At 37.9% G+C, this 14,182-nt stretch overlaps 1 protein-coding gene across 1 annotated transcript in view; it reads right to left on the bottom strand.

Annotated features, from left to right (window-relative positions):
• Positions 1 to 9,612, bottom strand: part of AKAP6 (A-kinase anchoring protein 6) — a 211,803-nt gene extending 202,191 nt beyond the window's left edge. Inside the window, exon 1 of the mRNA XM_085301681.1 lies at positions 9,256 to 9,612. Coding sequence (XP_085157807.1) covers positions 9,256 to 9,579 — 324 coding nt within the window. The 5' untranslated portion in view covers positions 9,580 to 9,612. The remainder of the gene's footprint in view (positions 1 to 9,255) is intronic.
• Between the last annotated feature and the right edge of the window lie 4,570 nt (positions 9,613 to 14,182).

Genomic DNA, 14,182 nt, shown 5'->3' with positions numbered 1-14,182 from the left:
CACACTTCACATTTACCCTCCATCTCTCCTCTTAATTATTCAGTCTTTCCTGGCTCCTCCAGAAACCCAACCAAACCATTCATACCCCAAAATACAGGTTTAGCTGCCTGAGAAACCAGCCTGAGGACAAGAACTGGTTCCRAATTCCTGCATTTCTTTAGCTCTTTGCACAGGATGTGGTCACTTTTCTGGTATTACCTCTTTTAACATTATAAAGACACCAAAAAATGGTGACAATAACTCTGCTTTATGCACCCAGTGGTTAAACTGATTCAATAATAAACACGCAAGCAATTAGCTTCAGTGGAGCTACTCATTTAAAGAGTACATTCAGTATTATGTCATGTCAGATAATGTTTTTATTTCACCTCTGTACTAAATAGATACATAGACTAGCCATCAATACCTATGTAGAATAAGAGACTAATTACTGAATTATAGCTCAGCTTGAGGCTAACTGCCAGCACAGAGATCTTGCACACAAATACAAACAGATTAAACGACCTACTACAGTGACCTGCTGCATTCAGTCATTTTAGGAGAGATCAYTCAGAAGAACCAGAGAAAAAGCAGAAGTGGATGAGGAATAAATGGATATAAAAATACTATCGTAATAGTGGCACTGAATTTATTTTATGGTATCGCAAGCATGTATATGTCCACAAATACACATGCCAATGCCTTCTTACAAACAAATCGGGTAATTACGAGACAAGAAAAAAATATCCTTTTCTGAAAAAGCTACATTTCAATTAACAGTATAAACAGATACACAGACACCTCATCTGTCTTCTCCAAGGGAAAATACACAGCACCCTTTTGCTGTGCTTAATTGCTTGCTGACGATGAGCTTKTAATTGGTTTACAAAGATCACATCAACTCACAGAAGGCTCTTTAACAGTTAACCATACAGAGGAATTTTATTCTGAGGAAAAGTTAACACAATTCAAGAGGCAAATACCCAAGTTGTTTAAAAATAAGAACTCGTGGAACTTGCTTACGCTTCTCCCTGAAGCACAGGAGTTCCTGAAACAACCTTGCGGCATTTTTGGCCTTCAGACAGTCATCTTACAACTTGAAGCTTCTTCTGTCAGCGCTCTCGAAATAAAAGCCCTGCAGGCATTTTTAATAATAATGAGGCCAGCTAGAAAATACCTTACATTATGTGCAATTTTCCGTACCTGGTCTTTGACTGCCCCTTTATGCCATATTATGGTTTTCAGATACCTCTAAAACATAYGTAAAGTGAAAAAGCAACACATTCTGCCAGTGTAATGACTGATAAGAAATACCTCCACAAAGAAATATCTTCATTCTGAAATATGTAAAGCAAGAAAACGTCTGTAAATACAATAATGCACACAGTGAACTAGAACTAGATGCATGTTATAAAACATAATGTCCTTCTTTCAAAGGTCTATTTAATCTCAAACAATCTTCAAGAAACAAAAAGCCCAGGAGTCTATTTGGCACTGATGTGCATGTATATCTATATAAATGTGTTTAAATAATTCAGCAAAATCACAGCTACCATAATAAAAATTCCCTTTGGAATTCTCGCCTTCAAATAAAAATAGGATACAACAGCAATGGCTTTTAATTGAAAGTGTTGACGTTACTAGACCTTACTCATACCATCAATCTAGCATTAATTTAGGTTTTGTCAGCAAATTTTGACATCAGTAGGTGCTATTATCACATACATGTATTCCAAACAAAACATACTCCCTAGCAAATGTTTTGGTTAATGAATATGCACAATAATTTGAGAGACAACATTTTTCATCATACTGAAAAGCTCATTATATCCAGTAAGCATTTGTGTTTGAATCAGATTATGATAGAGTCTAAGRAAGGTCCTAATAGCTAACATCTGTGCAGAATTTAGTAGTTACTCTAATCTTTCTTCAGAGGCCATTAGTAKAGTGCAGGGGCTCATTTTTCTGAAGCTTGTATTAGCATATCATAATGTAGGAGCAATACGAATCGAGAAGAGAGGCAGAAGGGGTTCCTGGCACTGGTATCTTCTAACCCTTCCAGAATTATTTCAGTCTTTTGTCACAAGAACAGTCACCCCAGTCATTTTTGCTGGGGTCTGTTCCCTGCTCTTCTGGAAAGAAAACCCAAACTAACAGAAGTTCAGCACACACTACAGGGTTTCTTATTTATTCATTTATCCTGACACAGTAAGCAAGCCAGTTCCTCCACGACCACTCAGGTCCTGGTGAAGGGGTTACCAGTTATGCCCTTCCCAGCTCTTAGCTGCTTTCRTTCTCTTGACGCATACGTATCAGCAGACAAGCCGAGGAATTYTTCCTTTTCTTTGCAGGAATGATAAAATATCAGATAGGAGTTTCTGATTGTTTCTGTTTTTTTTTTCTGCCCCCTCACAATTCCTTTGTCCTCATTATATTCCAACCAACATCCTTCAACTTCATTTGATCCCCCAAATCATGACCAGTTATAGCCAACAGAACAAGCCAACAGAATCTTCAGTAAAATAGGTATGCTCCTTTTTTTATTCATTTTGTGCCTACCGTAGCATCCATGCAGACCAAGGGCCATGGCTTTGCATAGATAAGAGCTGTATCAATACATTTGCTTACTAAACTCTAAAAGTATAAAGAAAATTGGTTTAACTTAATAGTATCTATAGAAACTGTACAATATTGGTGGAAGAGGGTAAAAGATATTTTAGGATAGCCTGGAGAGTTGCAGGGTTTAAATTCATCTTTTTTTAAAAAAAAAAGGTGATGCATTAACATGCCATTGTTTTTAAAAATTTTTGTTTAAAAAGTGTCAATATTCATTAGCAAAACATTGCAGATGTATAAAATTCTATTTGAAAGCTGCAATAAGAATTACAACTACACTAGACCACAATTTGCAATTAAATTATTAACACTACTGTTTGTTTTTAAGGTTACTGAAGAGAAATAGATTATCTGTGTTTATAAAAACTAATCTAGTCAGTAGCAATACACAGGTGCCTGAAGTTAAAAACATCTAAGAGCCTGCAAAAGCCTGAGCCCTCACAGAAAGTCAATTAGAACCAAGGTAAATTACCCGTTCGAGGAGTTTTAGCCAAGCTCAGATTAGATAAATGTCGCTATTTTGGTTGTCAAAGTTAGTTTATCCAGGTCCAACCTTTTCAAAAGATTAAGTAATCTATATATTTTACAGCAATAAGCTAAGAAAATAAATGGACATTGCACACAACATCTGAGACCTCTGTTCCTATGGAACTATCTAGAGAAGRAACAGTTTGAATTAAAGCCAGAATTGCTATTATTAGCTGTGTTACTGAAACCACTCTTCATTACTGCAGCTGMAGTACACTGCCAATAAATCAGAGCTATCAACTTCATAGAGGTCAAAGAAGTACGACGGTACCACTAGCCATGTGCTGTCCTTATGCTGCTGTAAAAGCATGTTAGAATGCAGTAAACAAATCACATCTTTCCATTAAAAAMGTCAATCTGAGCAAGACTGATGCTGTGAAAGCAAGCAAGAAATGCCATGAAAGTCGGAAGAGTTTGACGATCTGAGGAACAAGAAGAACACAAGAAATATAGAACTTACAAACAGTTTACACAATCTGAAGTGGATCTATTTTTACCCAGATAAATCCTATAAGCAATTATTTAGATAGTAAGTAAGTGAATAGATTTAGGTATGTGGAGTTGGCCCAGTGAGGATGTTGGGACACCTGCACAACAAAGTTTAGCATTTAACTAAGGATTCAGCTAAAACGTGCTCCTTCCTCCCCCAAAAAACTATACATATCTTTCACTGATACCAGTGGAATATAAACCTACTTTACATGTTTATGTAAATATATTCCATGAAAAATGTGCTGCGTAGGTAAATTTCCAGTCTTTCACCATACTTCCATAAGCAGACATTTTTGATTTGCAGTCAATTAGGTAGCATATTTCCAGCTAAGACGTACTTATGTTAAGCTGTCAGATTATAAAAAAACCCAACCATCACATCAGTAGTTAGCTAGATGTAATCCATGAAGACTATATCAGGTCCTTGTGACCTCTATACACAAAATGTGATGCAATCTATGATAGGCTTACAGTTATATCACTATCTATTTGGTGTTTAAGTTCTTTACAAACACATGACCTAGCATCAGGTTTGATTTCAGGTTGGATTTTGAAAATTATCCAAAATCTGGGGTACAAGAGCAAAATAATTTTTATATATTTCCATCYAAATATTTAATCTAACACAGAAATATCATATACATTATACAGAGAACAAAGATCAAGTGTTACTAGCAAACTCATGAAAAAAAGTCCCCTAGAAAACTTTCAAGTATGTATCTTTTGTATATCGGAAGTTCATAAGGAGTTTAAAGACTTTTGAACAATTTTTAAGTGCTTCAAATCTCAATGGACACTGAAAATTTCAAGAAAATGTTCTTTAAACAGTTCTTCAACAAATTTGGTTTTATTTATACCTGTTGATAATATGGAGAACATTTCCCCCTCAGGGAACACAAACGTTCAAGCTCATTCAAACTTAAACTTCTGAGATGAATTTGCTCAGAGAAGCTTATAGGTTTTATAGGATTAGAGAGCCTAAAACTTACGAAGTGCCATTAAAAGAGAGTCCTTTGGAAATAATAAACCCCAAAGGTGAAAGACTAGCCAGTTGGTTCAGTACAGAAGTAGTTACATTTTTCCCTGCAGTTACCATCTACTTTAATTTTAGGAGCTTTTGCTGTGTATTTTCCATCCTCTCAAGCTACAGACAGCCTAAGAAAGTTCTTAAAAAACGATTTTTATTTTTTTGGGGGGGGGGGGGGCCAGGAAGAGATATCACATTGCACATATGAGCTTTAAAGGATCTGTAATTTTTMAACTAAGTTTATTTCATATGCAACTTCAGGTGACCTCTTAGTATATGAATGTTAATAATGCCAAAAATCAAAGAATTCCTATCCTACTRCCTCTAGGTAGTTTCATGAGTCTTTTCTCAATTTATTTGCAAGACTGGAGACTCTCCACAAATAACAGCACTTCTACAGACTCTCACAAGCAGCTGCTGATCCTCAGATGATCTCTGCTGAGGTACAGGTGATACCTTATAATCAAATGTATACTTTTATAGGCACTCATACTAGCGCTCACACATGGAGGATATAAAACTATCTTTTTGATTAGAGAAATCTGTCTTACGAACCATAGCTGTAAAATAAATCCAGAAAACTTCTCAGAAACAGCTCTGTGAATTTAAGTCGCTATTATCCATCAGCTCCTTGTGAATAATTAGTCTCATAAATCTGCACAGCAACTYTTCATTTGAAATATCAGCATCATATCCTGGCAGCAAGCAAAACAGCTGAACAAAGTTTCAGTCCACCTGTCCAATCAAAGTTTTATCTTCACTTTAGGCATCTCTTAAGATGCTTAAATCTTCAGCATCTCTTGTGGCAAGCCACAAGTGCAAGAGAAAGCACTCCACATTTCTGTTAGGAGCTTCACGCAAACTTCCCTCTGTAAAGACTGTCACTACATCTTCTGTGCTCATTTGAAAAATACCAGTTTCGTTATGGTAACATGAAGACCCTCACTGCCTCTCCAGTTTGTGCTCTGATACCATACGATATAGAAATTCAGACTCTAGAAAAACTTTGTGCGCTTAGTTAATGGGTGGCTTGGGCTGCCCTGTGAAGAGCTATAGAAGTGCCGAAGCAAGCTTCTGGGTCGTAGAGCCTTTGAGAACCACCAAGCCAACGCTGAGAAGAAAGAAAGGCCCTGTTATAGGAAGACTTGTGGTAGATGAGATACTTCAGCAATGCTACTGGCATAAAGGAAACGGCATTGGTTTCCCTTCAGAGCTTGCGATAAGGACAGGTCAGAGTTCCAAATGATGAGAAACTGAACAATTTGCTGACATTATCCTCACAACTCAGCTAGAGTTTGAGTGATTTATTTTAGCATCTTGCAAATCTGGTTTTTGATCTCTCAAAGAAACTGACATTAAAAAAAAAAAAGATAATTTGTTTGCTAAGCAATTTTTCTGTAAAGGAATGTACAACAAGAGTCTGCTATGGCAAGACCACCAGCCTCATCCCCACAAGCCAACCGACAGCTAGAGAAGTCAACCTTAAGCATTTGGCATTTGGTGAAACCTCACCTTGAACCTTGAGCCCACTCAGGACACAGTAATTCCAGAAGGACCTAGATTAACCAGAACTGGAAAGTTCCCCTACAGGGAACTATCAAAGATTATCAGAGCATAAAAGAAAAACCAAAGAAAGAGGATCTTCACGAGGTTATGTATATTTTTCATATTCTTTTAGCCCTAGGCATAGGCCAAAATCCCAGTATTTTAGTGGATTTGCTGTGCAAGCACAGAATAAGCCTGTCCTTCATCGTAAAGAGCAAATAGGAAATCTACACAAGAATGCTAGAGGGAATGTATTAGTGATTATAGATGTTTTGTAGACTTTGTAGGAGGCTTTGATATGCTTTATGTATTATGTTTTTAAAGGAAGGTTTTGAGGTTAACTTAGACAAAAGAGACAGCAAGAGATTTAAAAACAAAACAAAAAAAAAAACACAAAAAACACCCATCTAAAATAAGAGTCTACCAAAAAAAAATTTCCACCTCAGCAGCTAAAACTGACCACAGAACAAGATGAGACTGGCTTTTATAATCACAGTATGGAAATCAGACTGGGTTGAGGTCCCATTTGTGCCCAGGTTTCCGTGTGGTAGGTGTTAGGGTAGGTGGATGTGACCTCACTACTTTGCAACTCAGTCTGAAGAATTAAGGTCTGTGGTCATCTGGCTCATCATCTAATAGTGTTTCTTGACATCTTAAATGCTCATAATAGCATTATTTTATTTCTATTAAATTTATAAGTATTATATTGCAGGTATATTCTTTCATACAGTGCTTGCATTATATTATTTTTATTTACTAAAAATATTATAAAAAACAGCTAAGTTTTTTTAAATCATATTTAGAGTGCTTTGTTTCTCTCATCCTAGTTTCCAGTGCACAAAAAAACAAAAAACTTAAAGATAGCTCTTTTCATGATGTATTTAAAACTATTAATGTCAATTAGCTTCAGATGCAATTAGTTCGTTATATTCACGAYGAACTCATTTTCCTTTTCTCTGAATATGTCAATTGCCTTGACCATAGCAGGAATTACCCTGTTCTTAGCTTAGCTGATTTTCATCAAGTGACAGAATGGAAGTGGATACAAGAATAAACAATTTTAAATGAATTTAAACTCTTAAATAAAGAAAGAATTACAGCATCTGCTGCATTTGCTTTGTCAGAATCCTATTTCTTTCTTGTCTATGTGGAGCTTTAAGGGCAAACAGGCTACAGGAGATCTGCATTCATAGTGTATTTGTGAACACTTTTCTGGTCTTTTTGCTGCTACTTAAGATTTTCTTTAAAGTTTTTTTTTTTGGTTTTGCTTTTCGGAAAACATAAATATTTCATAATTATATCTTCAAATGCAAGTCATGATCGTGCACAGACACACACACATGTGTAAATATACAAAAAGACAGCACTTCCCTGTGAGTCCAGGATCTGTATATAGAATATTTGACAGCCTCAGTGACCGGCCCTCCCCGGCTGACAGGCCAGATAACTGAGATTCTTTCATGTTACTCTTCCGCCCGCTTTTACAATTGCATTAACCAGATCCCTTCCTCGTTGCAAACAATCCCTAGGCAATACAGCAATTGCTCGCATGGGAAAAACATTAGGGAAGTATTTTATGAATTACTGACGACTTTTCCTACTTCRCAAATAAACTTCAAAAAGAAGAAAACTGTAAGGAGCGCTATTCATTCACTGACCCCATTTGGAAATAAAACACTTTGGTGGCTGAACGAAGGTGAGCTGGACAGACAGAATAGCCTCCTTTTGCAGGCGGGCCCAGATCGGTTCTGCCTGTGCTCCGGGGTGGCCAAACCCGGGAGCCCCGGCGGCTCCGCAGCGTGAAACCACTGTGGCCACAAACCCCTCTCCGCCGGCACAGCGGCCGGCAAGGTTTGTTTATGTCTGCCCGGGCAAGCATTTTTTTTAGACATGGTTTCTAAGAGGGTATTGCATGTTCTGGACATGGCCTTATCAAAGGCTAGCAATGTTTACCCTGGATTTTTCCAAAAAATGGCTGGAGCATAAGAATCTCCAGATCAGCTCTCTATTCGRTTACTGTTCAATTGCTCGACGGTTAGTGTGAGTACAGAGAATTATATTTTAAGATAGCCTAAAGCCCCAGTCCTAAAATAAACACATAAAATACCATAGCGCTGAGTATGAAGCAAAACTATGTTTGCATAAACAGGCCTCAGAATGCAGAACCCTGAAGACAGCTCAGCCTGAGAGATAACATTKGCTTGCTATTTTTGGAGGTTGTTTGCTGCCTTCAAAAGCATGTTTAATCTGCTGCAGCAGACCAAGCCATGCACACACACACACACACACAGTTCCACAGAATACTTATTTGAGTTTTACCTTGAATTTCCTTAAAATTTTTAAAGATTCAACACTGAAATTTAAATCTGAGACCAAGACAGTAGTACTGAYTTAAGAGACTTGTTTTCACTTGCTGGGTTGAGGTAAGGCGGATTTTTGATATTTCTCCTTWAAAAAAATTTTTTTTTGAAAAATCCAGGTTTTACAGTCCAGTATTTTATTGTATTCATTGTCAAAAAAATGTTGCTTCAATAGCAGTGACCGCTCAAATCTGATTACTTCATATATCTTTTGAAATCTCTGACCTAAAAAACTCTACACGTTTTACCACTTTGTCTGTAGTCCCATCTGAGTTCAATCTTGAATGTAACCTTTTCACGACGGAAAGGCAAGACATTAGCCCTTCCTTTTCTCCCACTGTCCCTGAAACCACCTTCGTTTTCAAGTGAGCTGCCACGCTCCCTGGAACTTGGGAATTTGGGAGTTTTTGGAACCAAAGKCCATGAAAATCAAGGGGAACATTTGTGGGCACTTCTGCAGACTTCCAAGTAGACATCTGCAAGTTAGTGCTCATGGAGCRTGAACGCGAACTAAGTGATGAGTAAATAATGTTGCAAGCAATGTGACAATGATGCACTTGCAGTTATCCCCATAAGAGATTTATTTACTTTTCACACAGAGGCTGTCAGACATGCTACAGCCATTACACGAAAAGGCCTTTTGTTTGCTTTGCCAGTAGCAGAGGAAACCACCTTCACTTAAAGTCTGCAATACAAATGTTGTCCTACCTTTAGCTGTACTAGATGCACATCCACATGCTTGCTCTCTGAGTCCTGCTGGACGGAGTAAGTCAGATCCCTGACTCTTTCAGATGTCATCCGAAGCCACGTCTCAATTTCTGGCAAATGGAGAACAATCTTCCAGTCTGCCCCAGTGTGGAGAGGAGGAGGTTTTTCATACTGCTGGCCAGAATCAAGCTCCTTCATTACATCCTCTTCCCCATCCCGTTCCACTGTAGGAGTCATGTGTATAAGCATGGGAGATGCATCAGAAGGCATGGGATCGAGTTCTTGCGTTCTCATTGGAGAGAGTGCTACGTCCATTGCTAACATGAGCAAGTCTAAACCATAATTCTTTCCAAAATATCTGCAAATATAAAAAGAAAACAGAATTTTGCAATAAAAAACATTCACAAGACAGTGAGATAATCCCAACATTTGASAGGTATCATACTTTTAAAATGGTTTTCACCTTGAAAATCTACAGCAGAAGTTTAAACATAAATAGATCTTTAAATTAGTTTTCCTGTTTGAGAAAAAAAAAAAAGTATCACATTTTTAATATTGCAGAAAGTCCTCACCTTGGAAATACCAGTTTTTATTGCTGCAAAACACATGCTGATTTTCTACAAGTATTAAGAAAGTAAACATTCAGCATTGACAAAGCTGACAGAGCTTACTGAACTCCAAAGCTAATATAGATCTGCATTTGTAAACTAGCATGTATTAAAACACATTTGGTATGTAATAAAATTCACTACATACCAAAAAAAAAAAAAAAGTTTTATTGAAACTTCACTTTTCCCAACTGCTCATTTGACCTTTGGTCACACACAAGAAAAATTTTGAAGCAGATCTGGGGCAACTATTGAGGACTTATGGTTGATTTATTGTAGGCAGGCTTTAGTTTTGAAATTTAAATTCTCATAGTTTTGTTAGATTAAGAACTGTTGCAATGAGCAACAATTTTGTATCAAAGTTTATCAGATAAGAATCCATAATTAAGTGTCAAAACATGTACCTAACACTAAAATATCTTTTTACAAGGTCAGCTTTATTAAAATCCAAAACATCTGCGTCCTCGGTACACACACGTAAGGAATGTTTCGCAACTTTTATTTTTACAAAAGTGCATAGAAACTGTTAGAGTACCATTTCTGAAGCTTACTTACGATCAAGCGAGAAGGTTTTCCATAAAGATATGGCAGATTGGTCTCGGTTCAGTTATGCAAATGATGAGAACATATGCTGGTAGTTACCAAAMACAAATTACTTTGTGAGCATCTACCATGAAAATCAAGTGCAAAGCATGCATTACAGGCACTGTTTATTCATTTGTTCTCCAATTAAACATACTTTGCTAGGGTAAAATAAAGCACATTTTTCCTGATTTAAAAGATACATGTTTCTATAAGGATACATTCCTCAAAAATGCAAGGTTCACATTAACTCAAAGCTTTTACTGAAATAAACTGAAGCTGGACACATCAGATGACAATCTCATTCAGTAKCACTAATTATCAAATTAGGAATTGKTTTTTAGGAAGAGGTTTTGACTTCTCAACTTCTTAACTAATTAGAAAATTAACACTATGACATTGTCTTGGACATAAATTTTTGAGTCATATGGAGGAGTAAAAACTTCTATAACAGAAATGAAGATAGATCATGAGGGACCAGGTCAATTATGAAAATCACAGCTAGTTTCAGAAAGATACAGAAAATAACTGGAAAATACTTAGAGATTCGTATAACTTCCCATTAACCAAATAGGATAGTCCTTAAAACCGGCAAGCAAAAAAATCTGTAATCCTGTTACAAATTTTCTTATAGGCAGATTATGAAAGAACTTCCCTCTGGGTGTCCTKTGTATCAATTTCTATCAGAAACAAAAATCAAGGTTCACTAGAAAACGTAAGTAAAATATTTCTTCCTCTGTACACTCTAGCTGTAGGTAGCACTGCAGGCTGCAGTAAGCCGTAAGCCCGAGAAAAAGATACTCTGCTTAACAGCAGCGAGGCTGATTTAGAGTTATGTGCCCAAAGCATTATGAAAGCCTTCATCTGCTACAAAATGTAATTGGCCCTAATTCTGGAAAGACTCAAATTTGCCGTGTGCCCATCTTGGACACAGTTTCACCAAGCCTTCTGCCAGAACTAAGTTGCTTCTTCAGTGCTTTGCAACCCTGAACAATATTCAATATGYCCATAATAATAGGATTAAAATGACTGGATCCTTTTAAAACCTTGTTTTAGCTGGTACATATTAGAACTATGTTAACAATTTTTTTTCCATTTATTTTTCATAACTAAGACAGCAATGTTATACAACTCAGTTTTACCGATATTACTTTGGGCATCATTCCAAGTTTTTACTGTTTTAATTCTCCTTTCATAAAGATTGTAGTTTAGCATAACAGCTGTAAGATTAAAGGAAAATAGAGCTTTCCACTATTAAATTTGATAAACACTGATTACTGAGTTATATTCCCAAATACTACAAGTGAATTCTCTGCAGGGGTCTCCTGCAGTCACAGCACCATTGAAGTATCTAAAAATTACTTGACTTCTCATAGGTAGCCAGACAGGAGAGAGGAGGAAAAAGAAAAGGAAAAAAAGATATTTAGTATTCATTTGATTTTATTTCCTATGCTGCCACTATTTAGTAAATTGTCTTTTGTGCTTCCATCATCCATTCAAAAGAAGATTTGGAACTGATATTAACCTAGCAAATATTAATTTGGCAGACTTCAGAACAAAAATTTTGATTGSTGCAATTAAGGAAAGGGAATGAAAGAAGATTCCAACATTTAGAACTTAAATTGTGTCAAACATAACAGTTATGCAAGAARATTGAACAGAAGTAACATTTGCAGATACTCAGTATTTTTCAAATCCATCTCTTCCCACTGCATATTTTTCAACTTAAAACACTGTTGCCATAAGTGCTCTAAAAACATTTTGTTAGACAAACCAATTTGAAAACATTTCATCTTGCTACTCATTGCTACTCATAGCCCRAGTTTTACAGCATATAAATCAACTGTTGTAACAGGCAAAGCTGTAATACTTTAAGCATATTCTTTACGTTATTTCCTCCTAAAAATGAAATTTTGGTGAAGCAAAGTCCTCCTTCCCCTATGTGTACCATTAACCGGTTAAACGTGCCTGCCTGCAAAAGAGTTGCTCCTGACTCGCTGCTTGACGTAGAAGCACAGGGAGCGCAGCACTTGCTTAGGAGCTTTTCCCCCCTCCGCGCACACGCAGCCTGCACTTTGCAAGGGTTTTTCAACATGACTCAAGYGCAGTAAGGAGTCAGCAAACAAGCCAAGCAGTTAGCAAGCAAATATTCTAAYGTGCTCCTGCAGAAGCGAGCAGGAGGCAGCCCGTGCCGCATGCAGAGTACAGCTCCGGCTCTGATGCACCGAGTCTGCAAGCAGCAACTGCTAGGAACCTGCTGACCTGGTTTTTGTCACCATGTGCTCAGCTCTATATACTGCCTCGCAAGTATTACAGCTAATACCTCCTTAATCCTCGTTGCTGTTAAAGGCAAGCCCTTTGAATCCTTTTTTTTTGTTTCCTGCCAGATCACAACAAGTTGCAACACTTCAAGTAAGAATATGTGAAGAAGCTTTAAAATAGATCATGCTTTTCACATTCTTTAAAATCCACGGGAAGGTAATAAAACATACTGTGGATGCTTACTGACAAGGTCTGCGAAAGCTTTAAAGAGAGCACAAGCGCTTGAACAGAGAAGCTGTTGCAGCTAGAAATGACCGAACGTGAACACTAGCACACAGGTTCATTATAGTGTTTCCTGGCAGAGCGAAAAGGCGTCATATTCCCGCTGCGCTGCCACAAGCCAAGCTGAAAGGTTCCCCTGCTCTCTCCGAGGAAYCTAGCCCTCAAGGAACACGCGCCCAGGAGTGTCCTTCAAGGCAGCCGGGGCACAGCCGTCCCTCCGGGGCCGGGCAAAGCCCGTAACGCCTGCTCCAGCCCACAAGATGAGACCAGGCGCCTTGGCCAGCGACCAGTTTAATTCCCTTCGCGTCACGTGCATGGACGGGAAAGACTAAAACWCCCCGTGACCGCGGTGCTTTCACAAAGCTCTCGGGCTGACGTTCTGAAGAGCAAACGACAGGGTGCAGCAGCGACAGAAACAGACCTCGCGGAGGAGTCTACCTCCAGCGGCTGAAGGAGCTGGAAGGCTTGCCAAGATACTTCAGATCAGCGGCAGGTTCTGCCTTTTGGATTGCTGAGCATGTCCAGCGAAGCCTCCCTCTTTCTAACCTGCTCAGCAGCTTCGTAAGGAAATGCATTCATTCCTAAGTTTCTGGTAAGCCACCAACCTGTGAACATGCCCAAATGAGCTGATGTCCTCACCATTCCCGCATGGCTGCTCTCCGCTCTTGTCCTCTAGTTCCTCCTAGGATATTACTTTTCCCCTGCAGCGAGGAGGCTTGAAAACAGCCAGATGGGAAACAGAGGTCCAGCTGCAACCGTTCCAGTACTTAGTGAGATACTATCAGTGATGTATTTGAAATCTCAGCAAAAACAATTTTTATTGGAAAATGCCTGTTTAAGAACAATGTTACATTAAGCTGTGGTATGAATCTCATATATATCTAGTGRATTAAAACACTTGGGGGGCAGGAATAAGAATTCACAATCAAGTTAACACCTTTGGATCACATTTTGTGGCACGTGATGTTCTAAGTGACAAGTCTTTTGATGGCAACTTCACAGATACCAMGGCTCCAAAAGGCTGATCTCTTCCCCTCTACATTCAGTTCTTTRACTTAAAACTCACTTGAAGGTAAAACTTCAACTACCAAAAGACAGTATTGTTCATATCCAAAATTGTATTACCTTAAAGAACMTTCAAGGAGATGAATTGCAAGTACAATTGGTTTTAGGTTTTAAATATGTTTTAAAAG

Source organism: Rhea americana, unplaced genomic scaffold, assembly GCF_003343005.1.
Source record: "Rhea americana isolate MKP2758 unplaced genomic scaffold, rheAme1 scaffold_18, whole genome shotgun sequence".
NCBI lineage: Eukaryota > Metazoa > Chordata > Aves > Rheiformes > Rheidae > Rhea > Rhea americana.
The sequence above is the reverse complement of the archived record's forward strand: the minus strand, read 5'-3'. Positions and strand labels throughout refer to the sequence as shown.